General features: G+C 40.8%; 2 protein-coding genes across 3 annotated transcripts in view; one reads left to right on the top strand and one right to left on the bottom strand.

Annotated features, from left to right (window-relative positions):
- LOC133638806 (SOSS complex subunit C-like) lies at positions 1 to 6,403 on the bottom strand. Of its 2 annotated transcripts, none has more exons than XM_062031776.1 (5): positions 6,255 to 6,403; positions 5,952 to 6,169; positions 3,666 to 3,762; positions 333 to 420; positions 1 to 254 (listed from the first exon to the last, which is right to left on the bottom strand). In XM_062031776.1, the coding sequence occupies exons 2-5, from the start codon at positions 5,974 to 5,976 to the stop codon at positions 156 to 158; spliced, it is 309 nt and encodes a 102-aa protein (XP_061887760.1). In that variant the 5' UTR covers positions 5,977 to 6,169; positions 6,255 to 6,403; the 3' UTR covers positions 1 to 155. The 2 variants fall into 2 exon arrangements, with proteins under 2 accessions (XP_061887760.1, XP_061887762.1); XM_062031778.1 differs by having other exon boundaries at positions 5,952 to 6,148; positions 6,255 to 6,371.
- LOC133638805 (sorting nexin-30-like) overlaps positions 6,365 to 23,699 on the top strand; it is a 23,270-nt gene continuing 5,935 nt past the window's right edge. Inside the window, exons 1-8 of the mRNA XM_062031775.1 lie at positions 6,365 to 6,622; positions 10,715 to 10,930; positions 15,848 to 15,958; positions 16,036 to 16,194; positions 16,571 to 16,760; positions 19,860 to 20,059; positions 22,951 to 23,040; positions 23,161 to 23,313. Of these exons, the coding sequence (XP_061887759.1) occupies positions 6,488 to 6,622; positions 10,715 to 10,930; positions 15,848 to 15,958; positions 16,036 to 16,194; positions 16,571 to 16,760; positions 19,860 to 20,059; positions 22,951 to 23,040; positions 23,161 to 23,313 (1,254 nt within the window). The 5' untranslated portion in view covers positions 6,365 to 6,487. The remainder of the gene's footprint in view (positions 6,623 to 10,714; positions 10,931 to 15,847; positions 15,959 to 16,035; positions 16,195 to 16,570; positions 16,761 to 19,859; positions 20,060 to 22,950; positions 23,041 to 23,160; positions 23,314 to 23,699) is intronic.

Consider the following 23,699-nt stretch of genomic DNA (forward strand, 5'->3'; position numbering starts at 1 on the left):
TTGAATATTAGAATTTTATTACCTAGACAGCATTCCAAACAATTCAATGTGTAGAAAATAATGAGCCCTATGTTTGGTAGTGATGGCATGGAAGACTGGTGTACAGTCTTGGTATGTTGTATGTGGTCACATGATAAGAAACCTGGGAGTGTGCGTCACGACTCAGGGTCCAGGCGTGGAATCACAGGGAGGATGAGGTTACCGAATGAGGAGTCCTGAGTGATGAAGAAGCCTGACGAGTGTGCGTGTGCATGCTGCAAGGAAAGAGCGCACACTAGTTTCACCTGTGTCTTAGATGATGGATTATGGCGTCATTAAAGAAGGTGCATCACCTGCAGGGCTGCTTTCTGCTGGACAACAATGTGTTGTTGCTCTGCACTGTCCCGGAACTCCTTCATGCTGGGCCGAGAAATCGGGCTGCTGTAAGATGAATATGAGGAAGAAAAGAGCAGGGGCTCTTAGATGAGAAATGACAATCAATCACTTTTAAATGACATTTCTGAGGGTGTACATTAGGTCAATAATTACCTTAAAGGAGTCACCTCCTCACAAAAGAAGTCTTTTTAACTTCCTGACCTAAGGACTGTTCTACATACTCTTGCCATGTTTAAATCAAGAAGGTTGCAATGTTTTGAGGCTAATTTTCTTTGTCCAACAACATTGAATCGACCTATGATTTGATTATCCGTGGTTGAAGTGTTCCTGGTGACCTCAAATGTCACAGGTTTTAAAGGAAAACAAATACTGCGTTAAAGCAGAGTTCAAGTACACGCTAGATGGCACATACTCGCTGTCAAATGTATTCATTCATTATTACCAATCATAGTAATAATTAATCAGACTGTAGGTAAGGTTGTATTTTTGTCTCATTCCTGTGAGGAGATAGAATCTCTTTCTGACTTATCAGGTTGGTAGTACATTCTTCACACATTTGTCAGTTGAAGTGAGGAAAAAACTAACCCAGACCTACATTTTTTTATAGAGGTTTATTTGAAATAGTTATATAATATATATATATAATAATTATACTGTCATTATAAAAAGAAACACCACCAATGGCTTCCTTATTGTCTGCTGTCTGCCTTGTCCTCCATCATTGCATTTTCTGTGTATGCTTGAAGTGTTTGCTCAACTTAACCCTTCACTTATGTTCCAACACATTTACGCCTGCAAGTTAAGAGCATTTGTGAACTGTTGACAGTAGAGATGTCCGATAATATCAGCCTGCCGATATTATCGGCCGATAAATGCTTTAAAATGTAATATCAGAAATTATCGGTATCGGTTTCAAAAAGTAAAATTAATGACTTTTTAAAACGCCGCTGTACGTAGCGGTACATATCCGGTAAAACACGAACGTAGGGCATACTTGCCAACCCTCACGATTTTCCCGGGAGACTCCCGAATTTCAGTGCCCCTCCCGAAATTCTCCCGGGGCAACCATTCACCCGAATTTCTCCCGATTTCCACCCGGACAACAATAAAGGGGGTGTGCCTTAAAGGCACTGCCTTTAGCGTCCTCTACAACCTGTCGTCAGGTCCATACAAACAGTGTGCCGGCCCAGTCACATAATACATGCGGCTTTTACACACACACAAGTGAATGCAAGGCATACTTGATCAACAGCCATACAGGCCACACTGAGGGTAGCCGTATAAACAACTTTAACACTGTTACAAATATGCGCCACACTGTGAACCCACACCAAACAAGAATGACAAACACATTTCGGGAGAACATCCGCACCGTAACACAACATAAACACAACAGAACAAATACCCACAACCCCTTGCAGCACTAACTCTTCCGGGACGCTACAATATACACCCCCCCGCTACCACCATCTCCCGAATTCGGAGGTCTCAAGGTTGGCAAGTATGCTCTAGTATACTCTGGACTGAAGCTGTGTGCCTTCATTGTTTTTGTAGCTGTTGTTTTAAGGCATGTTTAAAAGAAATAAAAAATAATGCACTTTGTGAAAGTCAAAGTATAGTATTTCCCATAGTTGTAGTGGGTATCAGGATTATCTCAGGGAGAGTATGTCCCAAATTCCAAGCTGTTTTGAGGCATGTTAAAAAAAATAATGCACTTTGTGACTTCAATAATAAATATTGCAGTGCCATGTTGGCACTTTTTTCCATAACTTGATTTGAAGTTATCTTATTTTGGAAAACCTTGTTTTTGATTGACTGATTGAAACTCGTATTAGTAGATTGCACAGTACAGTACATATTCCGTACAATTGACCACTAAATGGTATCACCCCAATAAGTTTTTCAACTTGTTTAAGTCGGGGTCCACGTTAATTAATTCATGGTAAAGTTACATTGTTGAATGCATCCAGCGGGGCATCACAACACAATTCGGCATACTAATGTGTTAATTCCACGACTGTATAAATCGGTTGATATCGGAATCGGTAATTAAGATTTGGACAATATCGGAATATCGGATATCGGTCTGAGCTACGCAACGTGGATTGGCCTAAATGTGCGGGCATAATTCACGGGGAACGGTTGAATTGCGACATTGCATATTTCTGGAGGGACAGGTTAATGGACACTGTGATACTCAGCTACCTGGTTAGTGTGACTTTAATGGACATTGTGATACTCAGCTACCTGGTTAGTGTGACTTTAATGGACATTGTGATACTCAGCTACCTGGTTAGTGTGACTTTAATGGACATTGTGATACTCAGCTACCTGGTTAGTGTGACTTTAATGGACACTGTGATACTCAGCTACCTGGTTAGTGTGACTTTAATGGACATTGTGATACTCAGCTACCTGGTTAGTGTGACTTTAATGGACATTGTGAGACTCAGCTACCTGGTTAGTGTGACTTTAATGGACACTGTGATACTCAGCTACCTGGTTAGTGTGACTTTAATGGACATTGTGATACTAAGCTACCTGGTTAGTGTTACTTTAATGGACATTGTGATACTCAGCTACCTGGTTAGTGTGACTTTAATGGACATTGTGATACTCAGCTACCTGGTTAGTGTGACTTTAATGGACATTGTGACACTCAGCTACCTGGTTAGTGTGACTTTAATGGACATTGTGACACTCAGCTACCTGGTTAGTGTGACTTTAATGGACATTGTGATACTCAGCTACCTGGTTAGTGTGACTTTAATGGACATTGTGATACTCAGCTACCTGTGACTTTAATGGACATTGTGATACTCAGCTACCTGGTTAGTGTGACTTTAATGGACATTGTGATACTCAGCTACCTGGTTAGTGTGACTTTAATTGACATTGTGATACTCAGCTACCTGGTTAGTGTGACTTTAATGGACATTGTGATACTCAGCTACCTGGTTAGTGTGACTTTAATGGACATTGTGAGACTCAGCTACCTGGTTAGTGTGACTTTAATGGACACTGTGATACTCAGCTACCTGGTTAGTGTGACTTTAATGGACATTGTGATACTAAGCTACCTGGTTAGTGTTACTTTAATGGACATTGTGATACTCAGCTACCTGGTTAGTGTGACTTTAATGGACATTGTGATACTCAGCTACCTGGTTAGTGTTACTTTAATGGACATTGTGATACTCAGCTACCTGGTTAGTGGGACTTTAATGGACATTGTGATACTCAGCTACCTGGTTAGTGTTACTTTAATGGACATTGTGATACTCAGCTACCTGGCTCCTGGAGTGGTCATGGACGGATTCTGCATCAAGCGTTTTCTCTCTTTCTCCAGCTCAGCCAGGATTTGTACTCGGGCCTTATTCTGGAAGACTGCAGTTAGTAAAAGAACATAATTACTAGTACAGTGGTATTTAATACACATGCAACTCTGAATACACCCATAAGCAGATTGTGTATGTACGAGGGTGAGCTGAGAAGCTCATAGGCTGACTACAATGCTCCAATTTGACCATGTGTGGGTTTTTTTCCCTGACATAGTCTCCCTTGTTGTCCACACACTTCTATTGGTGTGGCAGCCCTTTAAAAAGCAGATATGACCTTATCATCGCTTCGATAAGGCTTCCCAGGCAAATATGTTTTCTAGGGTCATGAAAAAGGAAACTAAAATGTAGACTAATCCATCATGGCTTAGGTCAGGCTGATTACAAAAATAAATACTAATCAAATATACTGCACAAGAAGTAACTCATTAAAACTGATTATGCAGTGCTAAAATAACTACATTCCAAATAACATGTATGTTTCTAAAATATACTGTCAGCAAAATATATGTGCAAATAAAAATACAGCTTTCACCTCTTTAGTCATAATTTGTGCGCTTATGAAACTTATCAGACTTTAGCTCTAGACTTCTTCTGTTTGTCTGATATTGTGATTACTGCCACAAGTGGTGGAAAAGTGTTTTACAACTGAGTACCGCTGCAGCCATAGGGACCACAGCTGACAAAAACATATTTCTGACGTCACAACAATGTGTTGGACCCAGCCCTATGGTTAACTAACAGTTGTAGAACCAGTCCTATGGTTAACTAACAGTGGTACAACCAGTCCTATGGTTAACTAACAGTTGTAGAACCAGTCCTATGGTTAACTAACAGTGGTACAACCAGTCCTATGGTTAACTAACAGTTGTACAACCAGCCCCATGTTAACTAACAGTTGTAGAGCCAGTCCTATGGTTAACTAACAGTTGTACAACCAGTCCTATGGTTAATTAACAGTTGTACAACCAGTCCTATGGTTAACTAACAGTTGTAGAACCAGTCCTATGGTTAATTAACAGTTGTACAACCAGTCCTATGGTTAATTAACAGTGGTACAACCAGTCCTATGGTTAACTAACAGTTGTACAACCAGTCCTATGGTTAACTAACAGTTGTAGAACCAGTCCTATGGTTAATTAACAGTTGTACAACCAGTCCTATGGTTAACTAACAGTTGTACAACCAGTCCTATGGTTAATTAACAGTGGTACAACCAGCCCTATGGTTAACTAACAGTGGTACAACCAGTCCTATGGTTAATTAACAGTGGTCCAACCAGTCCTATGGTTAACTAACAGTTGTACAACCAGTCCTATGGTTAACTAACAGTTGTAGAACCAGTCCTATGGTTAATTAACAGTTGTACAACCAGTCCTATGGTTAACTAACAGTTGTACAACCAGTCCTATGGTTAATTAACAGTGGTACAACCAGTCGTATGGTTAATTAACAGTTGTACAACCAGTCCTATGGTTAACTAACAGTTGTACAACCAGTCATATGGTTAATTAACAGTGGTACAACCAGCCCTATGGTTAACTAACAGTGGTACAACCAGTCCTATGGTTAATTAACAGTGGTACAACCAGTCCTATGGTTAACTAACAGTTGTACAACCAGTCCTATGGTTAACTAACAGTTGTAGAACCAGTCCTATGGTTAATTAACAGTTGTACAACCAGTCCTATGGTTAACTAACAGTTTATGGTTAATTAACAGTGGTACAACCAGTCCTATGGTTAATTAACAGTTGTAGAGCCAGTCCTATGGTTAACTAACAGTGGTACAACCAGTCCTATGGTTAACTAACAGTGGTACAACCAGTCCTATGGTTAACTAACAGTTGTACAACCAGTCCTATGGTTAATTAACAGTTGTAGAGCCAGTCCTATGGTTAACTAACAGTGGTACAACCAGTCCTATGGTTAACTAACAGTGGTACAACCAGTCCTATGGTTAACTAACAGTGGTACAACCAGTCCTATGGTTAACTAACAGTTGTACAACCTGTCCTATGGTTAACTAACAGTTGTAGAAGCCAACAAATTGGTGTAATATCATAAATACATACATGAGTACAATCTCCATAGAATTAAGCAGAGTTTTGGTGTCAGCTTTAAATGGTATTGAGTTTAAAGAGCACGGACAGCAAAAGAGTGAAATAGTTCGGCAGGCTTGATAAGGACAAAGCACAAGAAGACGCTGCCGTCATACTCGCACAGGGAGTAAGTTTACCTGGTCCTGGAGGATTAGCGGTCATATCGACGAGGGAAAAGACAGATTAAGTGGAGATAATAAAGTAAGTCTTTGGAGATAATAAAGTAAGTCTTTGCTTTATTTGCCTGCAACGTGTCGCCTACCACGTGTCTGCTTTCTTGTGTCCTCGCGCGGTGATTCTCTCGGGCGCCGTACTAAGGTGTCCGTGCGGATGCCTGATTACAAATATGACAAACCTTCAAATTCAAAAACATAAAATACATACTGTTATCAAACACATTGTGATACTACAAACTCCATTTAACGGGAGAAAATACATACGTTATTCAAAGTAATTGTGCGCGTCTCGTTGTCACAGACAGTCACGGTGTTTACTTCCGGTCTCTCAGCGTTTAACTTCCGCAGCTGCGCAGTAGAGCTGTGCTGACTACCAGAGCAAATAGCGGCTCCAAGCTGCAGGAAGACACACGGAGCTTAGGAGCCGAGGAGCCGAGGAGCGGACAAACAACTAATAGTCGCGGTAAATTTGGCCTCCGCTCCCCGCCTGCTGCGCCATGAGTGTCGGCGCCCCGCGAGGCCTGGCCAGCTCGGGGCAGAAGCACCTCGCAGACATTGTCCACCCGCTGTCCGCCGCCGAGGAGCCTCTGTCCCCGGGGCCACATGGCAGCGTCACCCCTGGGGGCCACAAGGTAGGCTCCACGTCGCTGGACAGAAGTGAGGGAAAAGAGCAGTGATGGTGCTTTCATTCATTCATGTTTACTAACCTGTTGGTGCTAAATTTCAAACTTAACCATTTTGAAATACAAATATCATTGTGACAGCAAGGGTTGTTATTATTAATATAATTGTGATAGCAAGGGTTGTTATTATTATTGTTAATATCATTGTGATAGCAAGGGTTATTATTATTATTGTTAATATCATTGTGATAGCAAGGGTTATTATTATTATTGTTAATATCATTGTGATAGCAAGGGTTATTATTATTATTGTTAATATCATTGTGATAGCAAGGGTTGTTATTATTAATATAATTGTGATAGCAAGGGTTGTTATTATTATTGTTAATATCATTGTGATAGCAAGGGTTATTATTATTATTATTAATAATATCATTAAATGATAAATAATAAATGGGTTATACTTGTATAGCGCTTTTCTACCTTCAAGGTACTCAAAGCGCTTTGGCACTATTTCCACATTCACACACACATTCACACACTGATGGCGGGAGCTGCCATGCAAGGCGCTAACCAGCTGCCATCAGGAGCAAGGGTGAAGTGTCTTGCCCAAGGACACAACGGACGTGACTAGGATGGTAGAAGGTGGGGATTGAACCCCAGTAACCAGCAACCCTCCGATTGCTGGCACGGCCACTCTACCAACTTCGCCACGCCACCCATTGTGATAGCAAGGGTTTTGATATTATTATTATTATTAATATCATTGTGATAGCAAGGGTTGTTATTATTATTATTATTATTAATATCATTGTGATAGCAAGGGTTGTTATTATTATTATTATTAATATCATTGTGATAGCAAGGGTTGTTATTATTATTAATATCATTGTGATAGCAAGGGTTGTTATTATTATTATTATTGTTAATATCAATGTGATAGCAAGGGTTATTATTTAAACAACTCAGTGTATCTTGTATGTGTGGGATAGTTTGACAAAAAAAGTGGTAGTGCTTTGTTAGTATGCAATAATTGATCATTTTTGCTCGAAGTGCACAAAAGATCGATTCAAATCCGAATCGCGATTGTTATTCATCCCGATTCTAAGTCAATTCATCATTTTCAATAATTCATTAATTGAATAAATATCCATCCATTTTCTATCGGTGGTTGCTTTTTAGCTTCCTCTTTGTCCACCTTCAATATTTGTTTTTATACACTTCGTAAGAAATACATTCACAGCAAACTCTGTAGCTTGCTAGCTTGTTCTTATTTTGTTAGTGCAGGCAGGATGGAGCAGTACTTTTATTGTGAAGACATGAACTGTGCGGTCGGTCTTTAGGGTTTTGACAGCAGGTACGACGCGAGAGTCTGTTGTAATAAAAAGTGTTTCTCGCCTTCCTGACGGTCGTTTTTTCTTAACAATGATCTGGCAGCATCATCTCACTAGACCCTCGGGTGCCGTGAATGTCACTCAAGTAACAAAAGGGACGTCATAGTGAAGATTGATGATCGCTCATTTTTAGGTCTATTCTTTTTTTAAAGGCCTACTGAAGTGAAGTGAAGTGAATTACATTTATATAGCGCTTTTTCTCAAGTGACTCAAAGCGCTTTACATAGTGAAACCCAATATCTAAGTTACATTCAAACCAGTGTGGGTGGCACTGGGAGCAGGTGGGTAAAGTGTCTTGCCCAAGGACACAACGGCAGTGACTAGGATGGCGGAAGCGGGGATCGAACCTGCAACCCTCAAGTTGCTGGCACGGCCGCTCTACCAACCGAGCTATACCGCCCCAAATGACATTTTTTTATTTAAACAGGGATAGCAGATCCATTCTATGTGTCATACTTGATCATTTTGCGATATTGCCATATTTTTGCTGAAAGGATTTAGTATAGAACAACGTCGATAAAGTTCGCAACTTTTGGTCTCTGATTAAAAAAAAACCTTGCCCCTACCGGAAGTAGCGTGACGTTGTCAGTTGTTCACTCCCTCATATTTTCCTATTGTTTTCAACGCAGCTAGAGCTATTCGGACCATTACCCCATTAATTTGAGCGAGGATGAAAGATTCGTGGACGAGGAACGTTAGAGTGACGGACTAGAATGCAGTGAAATACATTTTTTTTTCCGCTCTGACCGTAACTTAGGTACAAGCTGACTCATTGGATTCCACACTCTCTCCTTTTTCTATTGTGGATCACGGATTTGTATTTTAAACCACCTGGGATACTATATCCTCTTGAAAATGAGAGTCGAGAACGCGAAATGGACATTCAGTGCCTTTTATCTCCACGACAAACCATCGGCGAAACGCTTTAGCTACGAGCTAACGTGATAGCATCGTGCTTTAACTGCATATAGAAACAAAAAAAATAAACCCCTGACTGGAAGGATAGATAGAAAATCAACAATACTATTAAACCGTGGACATGTAAATACACGGTTAATGCTTTCCAGGCTGGCGAAGGTTAACAATGCTGTGCTAACGACGCCATTGAAGCCTACTTAGCAACCGGACCTCACAGAGCTATGCTAAAAACATTAGCTCTCCACCTACGCCAGCCAGCCTTCATCTGCTCATCAACACCCGTGCTCACCTGCGTTCCAGCGATCGACGGAAGGACGAAGGACTTCACCCGATGCGTTTGGCGGCTCGGAGACGTAGGAAGTCAAGGTGAGGTCGCCGGCTAGCGCGTCTGCTCTCCAACAAAGTCCTCCTGGTTGTGTTGCTGTAGTCCGCTGCTAATACACCGATCCCACCTACAACTTTCTTCTTTGCAGCCTTCATTGTTCATTAAACAAATTGCAAAAGATGTCCAGAATACTGTGGAATTATGAAATTAAAACAGAGCTTTTTGTATAGGATTCTACGGGGTACCATAACTTCCGTTTAACTGACTACGTCACGCGCATACGTCATCATACCGCGACGTTTCAGCCGGATATTTCCCGGGAAATTTAAAATGTCACTTTATAAGTTAACCCGGCCGTATTGGCATGTGTTGCAATGTTAAGATTTCATCATTGATATATAAACTATCAGACTGCGTGGTCGCTAGTAGTGGCTTTCAGTAGGCCTTTAATGCCTGAGTGGAGATGGCAAGCTAATGCTAATTAAGACCAGCTGTTTTGGGCGGACTTACGGGGTTCACTGTGGCATTTTCTACGCCAACTAATGGCAAGGGTGCTTGTAACTCAAATGTTTGCTTCCAACTTAAAGCATAACAATTAGCCAAGAAACAGCTCTTATCTTAAACACTCTTAAGTTGAGGTACCACACAATTATGTTTTTTGCTCTTTGGATAATTAGGAAATGTGTTCAAATACCAGGTTTGCCATAGTTAGTTGCTAACCTTCTGGGTAACACTCGTGGCCAAAAAATGTGCAACAAATGTAATTCCAATGAGGCAGCACTAAAATGACACCAACACGTCTGCCAGATTTTCTTTTTAAAGAAACAAATACATTTCTGGACTCTCAATGTGTTATTTTCTGTGAGTGAGTGGCCTGGCTGTTCCTCCCTGTGATACAATGATGCAAGCCACTGCAATTACGTGGGCTGTGATTACAAGTTTAGGGGTTTGTGCCGCAGTGTAAAAGGGAAAAAACACTCTGAACCCGAGGGAGGAGGAAAGGAGGGAAGACCAAGAGATTCTCAACACTTTCTGTTGGCTTCAAAACAAACGTGGGACTAATGCAGTAAAATCTGAATTCCAGGATGCTGGTTGACCTCAAAATAATCTCTTATATTTTTTGTATTTGCCAGCGCAGCCTCCTTTTAAGTGTTGGCACTACAAAGCAAAGACTTGGGGCGTTCATTTCTTTAGTCTCTGAGTGGGAAAACTAAGTTGTGTTCACTTTTGCTATAATTACAGTGCAATGTTTGCTCCATTTCTCTTGCCTCAGCCATCACTCAGTTAGGGTGACTGCAGATGTTGGGTCACATGATGCATGGTGCAAGGCGAGCACATAAGCGGGACGCCAACAATAGCTTCATTCACAGCAACAAACAACTGAATCAGCATCATTCTATCACCCCTTTGTTTGCCCTTCCTCTTCCTCAGCCTTTTTAAAGATATATACATCTGTCTTCTCAGGAGGCAGGGCTGTCCAATGGCACGCCAGTGGACACGCCGAGTCCCGCCTCTACGTCCTCACTGTTCAACAGGCTGCAGCTGGACGACGACCTGGAATCCGACCCACGAGACCACTACGTTTCCACTGAAACCCGTGATCTGTTTGTCACGGTGGACGACCCAAAGAAGCACGTCTCTACCATGGAGACCTACATCACCTACAGAGTGTCCACAATGGTCTGTTGTTTACTTCCGTCATGGTGACATGGTCAAGCCCTAGGAACTGCTTATGTTCGGCCAACCTACCAATCATTCATTTTTTCTTTAAGAAACGGAATTCCCGTATTTAAGTGACCGCAGGCTTGTGCAAAACTCCCAAAGTAGTTGAGAATGTCTCTCAAATTCAAAGTTTTCACTGGAAATTGAATTGAGGTTGCAAACAGGAGTTAGATTTGCAATGCCAATTTGAAATGAGGGAAGTCAAATTCAATGAAATTCCAATTGATAATGTGGGTTTGCAGTGAGCGCACGTGTGCAGTGAGCGCACGTGTGCAGTGAGCGTACGTGTGCAGTGAGCGTACGTGTGCAGTGAGCGTACGTGTGCAGTGAGTGTGTGCATGCAGTGAGTGTGTGCATGCAGTGAGTACGTGTGCAGTGAGCGTACGTGTGCAGTGATTGTGTGCAGTGATTGTGTGCAGTGAGTGTACGCGTGCAGTGAGTGCACGCGTGCAGTGAGTGCACGCGTGCAGTGAGTGCACGCGTGCAGTGAGTGCACGCGTGCAGTGAGTGCACGCGTGCAGTGAGTGTACGCGTGCAGTGCGTGCACGTGTGAAGTGAGTGACACGCAAATTCCTTAGGCTATTTTTATCCAACATAATTTGTAATTGTAAAAATATAAACACATATTTTCCAATAAACCACTAAGATGTTTGTGGTTTTAACTCTGAGAAAGTTGCAAACAGCCCCTTTAAAAATAGAAGTGTCTTCTATAAAAGACATAAGTAACAGTTAGCATGCTAACTATCTGCATTTTAGCCAATTTTGTAGATCTAAAACTAAAAGTCACGGAATTTGTGACCTAAAATGATGGGAAATAATTTCACATTTTTATGTCTAATTTTAGTCTTTGTAAGTATTGTCTAACAAAAACCTTTGTTAGACAAATTCCTCTTGTAACACGACTATAAGACATTTCTCTGAATTGCAATGAATTCAATTCCACTTGTAAATGATCCCGTGGTGTGCAGTCATTTCAATTCAAATTCAGAAATCTGAATTTTGCACAAGCCTGATTGTTGCGTGTTTCACTAAATCCCTTTCCCAAATGGTGGCCTCCTTTTTCTCTTCCAAGAGAAAAATGTGTGTTAAAGTGAACATCTGCGGTCCCCTCCAAGGTTCTCATTGTCATTCCATCGGGACATTGAGTTTTTCCTTGCCCTGATGTGGGATCTGAGCCCAGGATGTGGTTGTGGCTTGTGCAGCCCTTTGAGACACTCGTGATTTAGGGCTATATAAGTCAACTTTGATTGATTGAATTAATCTCAGTTATTAGGCACTATTTAGACAGTTATTAGGAGTTCACTGCTGATGCTGAGCACAATTTAACACCCAAAATTATATTTTAAACAGTCTTTTTTATTAAGTTTTAAAGAACAGTTACCTTGACCGTTACTTATTTTTGAAAAATATTATTAAAATATATTTTATAGGAAACAATGTCTATAAAGTCTTCTCCCTAATTAATATCTTAGTTCTCTCTACCATGAAATAAAGCCATACTTCTAGAACAGTCATCTGTTCCAGAGGTCAAATACAGTAGCAGACTATCAGTTATTGACAAATGATGACATCATCCTGTGGTAATAAACTCAAGTCATTCTCTCGGCTGAAGAAACACATTCATTCCATTTTGGGCACAGCTTCTTCTTTCAATCCCTCCTATGAAAAATGATTCAATGGTAAATTCAATAGCTTCTATTTACCAGCTTGATCGCCTCGCCTCCTTTACTGTAGGTCCAGGCCTGTTGGCGTCATGGCGACCGTTGCTATGTGACTAGGGTGTTGAGGGTGAAAGGCTTTAAACAAACATCCCAGGCAAATATGAAGACATAGTGTGCATTAAGTGAGGGTTTTTAACAGTGCTCTATTTGCACACGTGCACTGTGGACTCTAGTTCATATACATAGGATGTGAACACACCCTGGTTAATAATGTACTATATAAGATGTGAACACACCCTGGTTAATAATGTACTATATAGGATGTGAACACACCCTGGTTAATAATGTACTATATAAGATGTGAACACACCCTGGTTAATAATGTACTATATAGGATGTGAACACACCCAGGTTAATAATGTACTATATATGATGTAAACACACCCAGGTTAATAATGTACTATATAGGATGTGAACACACCCAAGTTAATAATGTACTATAGTTGATATAGGATGTGAACACACCCAAGTTAATAATGTACTATAGTTGATATAGGATGTGAACACACCCAGGTTAATAATGTGCTATAGTTGATATAGGATGTGAACACACCCTGGTTAATAATGTACTATAGTTGATGTAAACACACCCTGGTTAATAATGTACTATACAGGATGTGAACACACCCTGGTTAATAATGTACTATAGTTGATAGATATATATATATATATATATATATATATATATATATATATATATATATATATATATATATATATATATATATATATACACAAACCCCGTTTCCATATGAGTTGGGAAATTGTGTTAGATGTAAATATAAACGGAATACAATGATTTGCAAATCATTTTCAAGCCATATTCAATTGAATGCACTACAAAGACAACATATTTGATGTTCAAACTCATAAACTTTTTGGATGGCAAACATATGTTGCTCCAAAAGCTGTATGTACCTTTCAGCATTAATGGTGCCTTCACAGATGTGTAAGTTACCCATGTCTTGGCCACTAATACACCCCCATACCATCACACATGCTGCCTTTTACACTTTGCGCCTAGAACAATCCGGATGGTTCTTTTCCTCTTTGGTCCGGAGGACACGACGTCCACAGTTTCCAAAAACAATTTGAAATGTGGACTCGTCAAACCACAGAACACTTTTCCACTTTGTATCAGTCCATCTTAGATGAGCTCAGGCCCAGCGAAGCCGACGGCGTTTCTGGGTGTTGTTGATAAACGGTTTTCGCCTTGCATAGGAGAGTTTTAACTTGCACTTACAGATGTAGCGACCAACTGTAGTTACTGACAGTGGGTTTCTGAAGTGTTCCTGAGCCCATGTGGTGATATCCTTTACACACTGATGTAGCTTGTTGATGCAGTACAGCCTGAGGGATGGAAGGTCACAGGCTTAGCTGCTTACGTGCAGTGATTTCTCCACATTCTCTGAACCCTTTGATGATATTACGGAGCGTAGATGGTGAAATCCCTAAATTCCTTGCAATAGCTGCTTGAGAAAGGTTTTTCTTAAACTGTTCAACAATTTGCTCAGGCATTTGTTGACAAAGTGGTGACCCTCGCCCCATCCTTGTTTGTGAATGACTGAGCATTTCATGGAATCTACTTTTATACCCAATCATGGCACCCACCTGTTCCCAATTAGCCTGCACACCTGTGGGATGTTCCAAATAAGTGTTTGATGAGCATTCCTCAACTTTATCAGTATTTATTGCCACCTTTCCCAACTTCTTTGTCACGTGTTGCTGCCATCAAATTCTAAAGTTAATGATTATTTGCACAAAAAAAAATGTTTATCAGTTTGAACATCAAATATGTTGTCTTTGTAGCATATTCAACTGAATATGGCTTGAAAATTATTTGCAAATCATTGTATTCCGTTTATATTTACATCTAACACCATTTCCCAACTCATATGGAAACAGGGTTTGTATATATATATATGTATATGTATATGTATATATATATATATATATATATATATATATATATATATATATATATATATATATATATATATATATATATATATATATATATATATATATATATATATATACACACACACTACCGTTCAAAAGTTTGTGGTCACATGTAAATGTCCTTATTTTTGAAGGAAAAGCACTGTACTTTTCAATGAAGATAACTTTAAACTAGTCTTAACTTGAAAGAAATACACTCTATACATTGCTAATGTGGTAAATGACTATTCTAGCTGCAAATGTCTGGTTTTTGGTGCAATATCTACATAGGTGTATAGAGGCCCATTTCCAGCGACTATCACTCCAGTGTTCTAATGGTACAATGTGTTTGCTCATTGGCTCAGAAGGCTAATTGATGATTAGAAAACCCTTGTGCAATCATGTTCACACATCTGAAAACACTTTAGCTCGTTACAGAAGCTACAAAACTGACCTTCCTTTGAGCAGATTGAGTTTCTGGAGCATCACATTTGTGGGGTCAATTAAACGCTCAAAATGGCCAGAAAAAGATAACTTTCATCTGAAACTCGACAGTCTATTCTTGTTCTTAGAAATGAAGGCTATTCCACAAAATTGTTTGGGTGACCCCAAACTTTTGAACGGTAGTGTATACCTGTATATATGTATGTGTGGGGAAAAAAATCACAAGACTACTTCATCTCTACAGGCCTGTTTCATGAGGGGTTCCCTCAATCATCAGGAGATTTTAATAGAAGCATTCACATACCATGGTTTATATAGGGCTCAGAACGGGTAGGTACAGGCAGGCGTAGGGGCGTGGTGATTGGCTCATGTGTTACCTAGGAGGTGTTTCCTTCTGTGACGACATGCTGATACAATCTCGCTGCGCTTGTTGAGGGATGACAGGTCTGGGCGGTATATAATAAACAGTTTCTCTTTTAAGCATAGGTTGCATCTTTTATTACCACTGTTGTAAGGTGTGCTGAATGCAAGAACATGTGTATTTTAACAGCAAGTGGCTAATGGTGCAACATGTGTATTTTAAGTGGCTAATGGTGCAACATGTGTATTTTAAGTGGCTAATGGTGCAACATGTGTATTTTAAGTGGCTAATGGTTCAACATGTGTATTTTAAGTGGCTAATGGTGCAACATGTGTATTTTAAGTGGCTAATGGTGCAACATGTGTATTTTAAGTGGCTAATGGTGCAACATGTGTATTTTCCCTCAAGACGACACGGATGGAATTTGACCTGCCCGATTATTGCGTGCGGCGACGGTATCAAGACTTCGACTGGCTGAGGATGAAGCTGGAGGACAGCCAGCCCACCCACCTCATCCCCGTAGGTGACCTCATCCACAGCGTTCTCCTGGCTGACATATAAAAGCATCATTTATCCTTCCTCTCCTCCTCTTCCAGCCTTTGCCAGAGAAGTTTGTGATGAAGGGCGTGGTGGATCGTTTTTCGGAAGAGTTTGTGGAAACGCGCATGAAAGCGCTGGATAAGTTCCTCAAACGGGTTGCAGACCACCCGGTCCTCTCCTTCAATCCACATCTTAACGCTTTCTTGTCTGCCAAGGTGAGGCCACCGCAATCCGTTTTCATTCAAGAAAAAGTGTTTTGTGGACGTCAGCTGCAGCCATAAATCAGTCTGCTGCTGATGCAGTAAAAAAAGAAAAGTAATAAGGATGCAAATCTCAAATACTTTCCCAGCACAAGTAGACAAATGACCTCTCTCAAGGCTATAAGTGGTCGTCCATCAAAACTGTACAGATAATCTTCCCTTTTCTTCTCACATGCAATTTGGTCCCGTGGCTCTTGGTCACATTGCAATGTCCCGATTGGATCATCTCTCCTGGATCACAGTGTTAGGAAATCAAATGAATGGATTCTCTCATCTCCAGACAGTGAAATATTACATGTGATCACATTCTCAACCCATGATGTGTCCACAGGACCTGAACAAGCGTCAAGGCCTGGCACTGCTCACCAAAGTGGGCGAGTCAGTCAAGCACGTGGCCGTTGGATACAAGCTGCGGGCGCGGCCTCCCGACTTCTGCGCCATGGGAGAGTACCTGGACACATTCAGCCAGAAACTGGGGACCATCGACCGCATCGCTCAGCGAATCCTCAAAGAGCAGTCAGGTAATCCAGTGAGGGGGCCGACTGATTGTCAGGTGACCCAGTGAGGGGGCCGACTGATTGTCAGGTGACGCAGTGAGGGGGCCGACTGATTGTCAGGTGACCCAGTGAGGGGGCCGACTGATTGTCAGGGGCCGACTGATTGTCAGGTGACCCAGTGAAGGGGCCGACTGATTGTCAGGTGACCCAGTGAGGGGGCTAACTGATTGTCAGGTGACCCAGTGAGGGGGCTAACTGATTGTCAGGTGACCCAGTGAAGGGCTGACTGATTGTCAGGTGACCCAGTGAGGGGCTGACTGATTGTCAGGTGACCCAGTGAAGAAGCCGACTGATTGTCAGGTGACCCAGTGAGGGGGCTAACTGATTGTCAGGTGACCCAGTGAAGGGCCGACTGATTGTCAGGTGACCCAGTGAGGGGCTGACTGATTGTCAGGTGACCCAGTGAGGGGGCTAACTGATTGTCAGGTGACCCAGTGAGGGGGCTAACTGATTGTGTCTCTGGCGCCAAACACAACCTGCAACAAAAACATAACAAACAGACATTTGTTTGTCTAAATGTTAACTTACTTTTATACTTGTGTGCTCTGTGAACACGGTATAGCTCGGTTGGTAGAGCGGCCGTGCCAGCAACTTGAGGGTTGCAGGTTCGATCCCCGCTTCCGCCATCCTAGTCACTGCCGTTGTGTCCTTGGGCAAGACACTTTACCCACCTGCTCCCAGTGCCACCCACACTGGTTTGAATGTAACTTAGATATTGGGTTTCACCATGTAAAGCGCTTTGAGTCACTTGAGAAAAAGCGCTATATAAATGTAATTCACTTCACTTCACTTCACTTGTGTGTTTAACCTCTGTGGTTACACACTTTATGACCCTAGTGGAACATAAAGTGATGTTTTAAGAAGGACCAGGCAACAAATATGGAAAATGTCAGGTTATTTCAGAAATCTTTTATCTTTTCATGTCAGTTTTTGACCTGCATTGCCTGTGCTCAGCCCAGCAAGATTAGTTGTGCTGTCTGCATCTGAAGTGAGGAAGTTAGCTTTTCACACATTTGATGTTGTGAAACAGGAAGCAACACCAACAGCACAGCATTTTACTTCTGTGCTGTAAGTTTATCTTTTCAACTTGAGTCCGCTGTTGACTCAGCAACCTTATCCTCCTTCTTATTGTTACCAACTTTTGTTTAGAGAAATAATTGTTTGTTCTAATGTTGCGCAATATAGACAATATTCAATATAAATGATATGAAGCTTTTCCACAAAGTCTAGGTACGTGGTTAAAAACTTTTTTTTTTTTAAAGAAAACAACTTTATTCAATTCTAATGTTGATAAATAATATTTTCAACATGATTTCCGTGATTTTCAAAGTCTTTCGTATAATTAATATTTTCATCCAATTTATCTGAAAACTATTCAGCAACATTTGGCCAATAATAGAACAGGGCTGTACAGTGCGAGCATTTTACTCACATTTGCGAATAAAAATAGGCCGTGCGAGTATTGAAAAAAAAAAAGTAGCACTAGTGCGATTACAGATTTTAACCCTTCAATGAGCATTTTGCTCCTAAAATAGATCCATCCTAATTTGATCAAACTTGAGAAAACTTTTACCCCATCTGTATAGCATGTTTAAAATAAACTTAAACCATAACCAAATGGACAAGTGATTGTGTCACAGATCTCTCTGTGTGTGCCAATAGTTGTGTGTGTCCCTCCCTCCTGCGCCATGCACATAGGGGGGCGGGGCTAGAGCCCCTAGCACAGTAAATGAATAATAGTTCATTCAACTGCCTGACATTATATATAACTTGCTAATTAATGTACCCATTTTAAACAACTGATAGGGTGAAATATACAATTTATTGAAGATGTTTAATTGACTCAGTTTATTCTTAATGCATCTAAAGGGCTTATTGGCATCTTTCCAAATATCTTTCCGTGACATGTCTTTTTCGAAAATGTTTAAATCAATCATTCCAATCATGCATCGTTTGCATCCCTAGTATTGTGTTTATTATTCCGTAAAAAATAAAATGCTATCCTGATTAAAAAACCTTCTCCAGTTTGTGGCCATTATAAGTTAGACTTTCAGTGAATATGCATTTTTACAGCATGTTTTAATGAGATATCGTTTTTTAAAAATGACTTCTGATTCTGGGTATATTTTGTTGATCAACTAATTCACAATTGGATGTTTATTTATAGGGCTTAAGTGCAGTTCCCCTTTAATCATTTTGACTGAAGGTACACTGTGATGATGATTGACAGATGGAACCTTTTATTTGGCTATTTTCTATTGCCGTGCACTAAGTCAGAACACCGGATGCTACTACAGAACAATAAATACAAATACATTTTCCGATGAAACAGTCTAGCGAGTTAATACTAATTCACATAATAGTAACCAGTAAAAGTAAACTTTTCAACTATTCAACATTACTATTGTTAAATGCTAACAGTTGTATGTACAGTATACAGACAATTGTAAGCTTTTGACTATATATAATAACCATATGTGCTCGGACATAGGCATTACATTCAAATTGCTGATCCCTGATTACATTATACAGGTGAAAGAATATGGTGTACAAGTCCATCCATGTCAGCAATTAACTTCAAATGTGAAACTGATATGTGTTATGGACGTATTACATGCGACGTGAGATATGTCAAGCCTTTATTTCTTATCATGTTGATCATCATGGCTTACACTTTTTGAAACCTTACATTTTCTGAGATTTTAAATTCAAAGTTTTTATAAACTGTAATCATCAACATTATAAGCAACAAAGGCTTGACATATCTCACTTTGCATGTAATACGTTAATATCACATGTTAGTAAATGTGTGTCATTTGCACATGATTCAATTCTACAGAACAAAAATCATTTCTTATTTATTTACAAAAGTTTTTATTTTCTTCTATGCTACGTGTTTGCCTCTTGAAATATGACTGTAGGCTTTGTAAGGTCACGTTACCTCATTTGATGTTAATACACCCTTTTTTCTATATATATATATTTATATATATCGTTATGGCAGGAGGCTGCAATATATATGACAACATAGATTTTAGGCCCTAATGTGCTCCTCTCCACTAGAGTACCTGACAGAGCTGCGTGAGTACAGCACCATGTACTCCAGCTGGGCGGGCTCGGAACAGGAGCTGCGGTGTCCCCTGGAGGGTGTGGCCAGCTCTGTGACCACGTCCTGCGGGGCCATGGATGACCTTAGTGAGAACATCTGCCAAGACATCCTGCCTGTGCTACGAGAGTACATCCTTTACATCGAGTCCATGAAGGTGAGAAGGTGGAATATTAGTAGTACCCCAACTTAAAGGCCGACTGAAAGCCACTACTACCGACCACACAGTCTGATAGTTTATATATCAATGATGAAATCTTAACATTGCAACACATGCCAATACGGCCGGGTTAACTTATAAAGTGACATTTTAAATTTCCCGCTAAACTTCCGGTTGAAAACGCCTTTGGATGATGACGTATGCGCGTGACGTAGCCAGTGAAACAGGAGTATCGGTAGCCCATTGAAGTCAATACAAAATAGCTCTGTTTTCATTTCATAATTCCACAGTATTCTGGACATCTGTGTTGGTGAATCTGTTGCAATTTGTTCATTGCATTATGGAGAAAGAAGCTGAGCAAGCAAAGAAGAAAGTTGTCGGTGCGAAGCCGAGTATTTTGCGAGGGGTCAGCAACACAACACAGCCGGTGTTTCATTGTTTACATTCCCGAAAGATGCAGTCAAAATCGAAGAACTCGGACAACAGAGACTCTTACCAGGAGGACTTTGACTTCGATACACAGACGCCTGTAGAGAACTGGGACAACACAGACTCTTACCAGGATTACTTTGATCTGGATACACAGACGCAGACGTGCTACCGTGAGTACGCAGCTGCGCTTCCAAACATTTGATTGCTTGCCCGTACGTGCGTGTCACGTACGTAACTTTGGGTAAATATATAAGCTTTATGAACCTTTGGTTAGGTGAACGGTTGTTTGGGCTGAGTGATTGTGTGTGTTGTGCAGGTGTTTGAATTGTATTGGAGGGTTATATGGACGGGAGCTAGGAGCTAGCATAACAAACAACTAGGTGTTTGTTATGCGGGATTAATTTGTGGCATATTAAATATAAGCCTGGTTGTGTTGTGGCTAATAGAGTATATATATGTCTTGTGTTTATTTACGGTTGTAGTCATTCGCAGCTGAATATCAGGTCCCACCCGCCTCTCACAGCATCTTCCCTATCTGAATCGCTTCCACTCCCCACTAGTCCTTCACTTGCACTTTCCTCATCCACAAATCTTTCATCCTCGCTCAAATTAATGGGGAAATTGTCGCTTTCTCGGTCCGAATCGCTCTCACTTCTGGCCGCCATCATTGTAAACAATAGGGAACTTTGCGGAAATGTTCAACTGACTACGTCACGCTACTTCCGGTAGGGGCAAGCCTTTTTTTTGTCAGATACCAAAAGTTGCGATCTTTATCGTCGTTGTTCTATACTAAATCCTTTCAGCAAAAATATGGCAATATCGCAAAATGATCAAGTATGACACATAGAATAGATCTGCTATCCCCGTTTAGATAAAATAAATTAATTTCAGTAGGCCTTTAACACTTCCATTGCTTCTATGAGGGAAACACTCCTACTGTAACCTCGCCCATAGAAAATAATTGATATTCATTTAAGTGGTGTTGGGCCCCCCAGAACAGCACCGTGTTTAACATACAGCATGACTTTTCAAAAGAAAAACATTATTAGATCAGAAATATTGTATGAAAAAATTATAGGATAAAATGTACTACAAACAACTACAGTAGTTTTATAAAGAACCGTAATGCAATAATAATATACAGCATTTACCTTAAAGAGTGGACTTATACGGTATGTCCGTCCAGTTGCTTCTCTATCAAACACACCATCAGCAGCTTCTCCATATTTTCTGGTTAATTGTGGGCTGTTTAGATATGTAATAATTTAACAATTTTGGCTGGCGTTATCGACTCATTCTGCTTTAGTATAATGCAGACTCACGGTGATAGCTAGTTTTTTTCTTTATTTCAACAAATATTTTCCCTGTCACACTTACTTCCTTCCTTCCTTCCTTCCCATGGCTGGAAAAACAAAGTTATCAATCTTTAGCTATAAGCTAATGCTAGCGAGTAAGACCAGATGTAGAGGTTCACTGTGACATTTAGTAAGCCAACCAATGATGCCTGTCACTAAAATGTTTGCTTGCAGTCTAAGGGCTAACAATTAGCTCTTAAGTTGCAGCATCTTAACACTAGAATCGTGTGTCACCAGGCAGAATTCAAACTGTAAATCTGCACCTGGCTGATAGTCCCTCCCAGTCTCCTCTTTTCGGAAGTGCAGGAAATCAGGCACAAGAGCTGTAGGTGCACACGCCTTGGGTGTTGTCGTCTGAAGTTACATAGAAGGGTCCTCTAGTTCCTATTTTGTTGCAGACTATGGGTAACACACATCGCCAGGCAAAAAGATAGACAGAATATGGAAGATTAGATGACCTGTCTAGAAGGAAAACAGCCACTTGCACGTCCAAAGTTAGTCCAAGACTGGCCCGCAATGCCTCCACCTTGAATACGCCACACCAATATTCATTGAGTTTGGACTCTTCTTTGGTTTTTTAGATGTAGAGAATTCTGATTTCCTCATTGTGAGGAGGCTCCTTCTTCACTATATGTCACCTCAGCCAATGAGGAGGCTCCTTCTTCACTATATGTTACCTCAGCCAATGAGGAGGCTCCTTCTTCACTATATATCACCTCAGCCAATGAGGAGGCTCCTTCTTCACTATATGTCACCTCAGCCAATGAGGAGGCTCCTTCTTCACTATATGTCACCTCAGCCAATGAGGAGGTTCCTTCCTGGGCTCTGCTCACCCCTCCTTTCTCTAAATCCTGAGATTGGACCTGGGTTGACCGCTACAAAGACAAATGATTTTGTTTATTTACTAAAATATTTTATTATAAGACACAGATATTTGTTGTGCTGTTTGATGCTAATAGGATTTAGTTTTAGTTGAAGAATATAACTTGGGTACCACTGTACAAATAAACTTGTTTCAAAAACTCCAACAACAACAGTGTTGACTTTTTCAGAGGCTCAAAAGTAGCGAGTATACATAAAGGTTTTGTGCTGCATTTGCAGAACGTTTTGAAGAAACGCGACCAAAGTCAGGCAGAGTACGAGGGACGCCTGGAAGCGGCCGTACTGCGCAAACAAGAGGACAAAACACCTGTAAGCATCACCTTTTCTTGTGTTGTGTTTATACTCAGTAACGTCAAAGAGTCTTTTGTGGCTGTAGCATTTAGCATGTAGCTCCCACTAGCAGCAGTCCTTCTGTGTTGCCCGCCATAGATGCCGGCTGAGGTGGAGCGCTGCCAGGACAAAATGGAGTGTTTCAATGCTGACTTGAAGGCCGACTGGGAGCGCTGGCAGAGCAACAAGCGACAGGATTTCAAGCAGCTTCTGAGTGGCATTGCAGATAAAAACGTCAACTACTATGAGAAGGTACACCTCATCACTGTTTTGACATATTTCTGACATGCCAAGTGCTTTCATGGTTGATAAAACAATCAAAGATAGTTGGACTATCTTGGTTGACTTGGAGAGTGTAGAAATATGACAAATGTATTCAACACGGGTCCTTGTTTGTTATGAAAACAGCACTTACAGCACCTTGTTTTGTCTTGGGCCACACATGGCGGATAAAAGGAGGTCTACAATTCCCTGGCAAGCTTGGAAGACTCATGCATAGTAGAAATCAACAGAATCAAGTTAAAGAGCCCATAGAAAGAATGAAATCCATGTACTGGTGTTTGGAGACTTTTTCATTCTTTTGTGTGAGCATGACGTCACACTTGCTGCTCCTACTCTACTTTCTCTCCTTCAAGGCT

The sequence above is a fragment of the Entelurus aequoreus genome, linkage group LG21, assembly GCF_033978785.1.
Source record: "Entelurus aequoreus isolate RoL-2023_Sb linkage group LG21, RoL_Eaeq_v1.1, whole genome shotgun sequence".
Lineage (NCBI taxonomy): Eukaryota > Metazoa > Chordata > Actinopteri > Syngnathiformes > Syngnathidae > Entelurus > Entelurus aequoreus.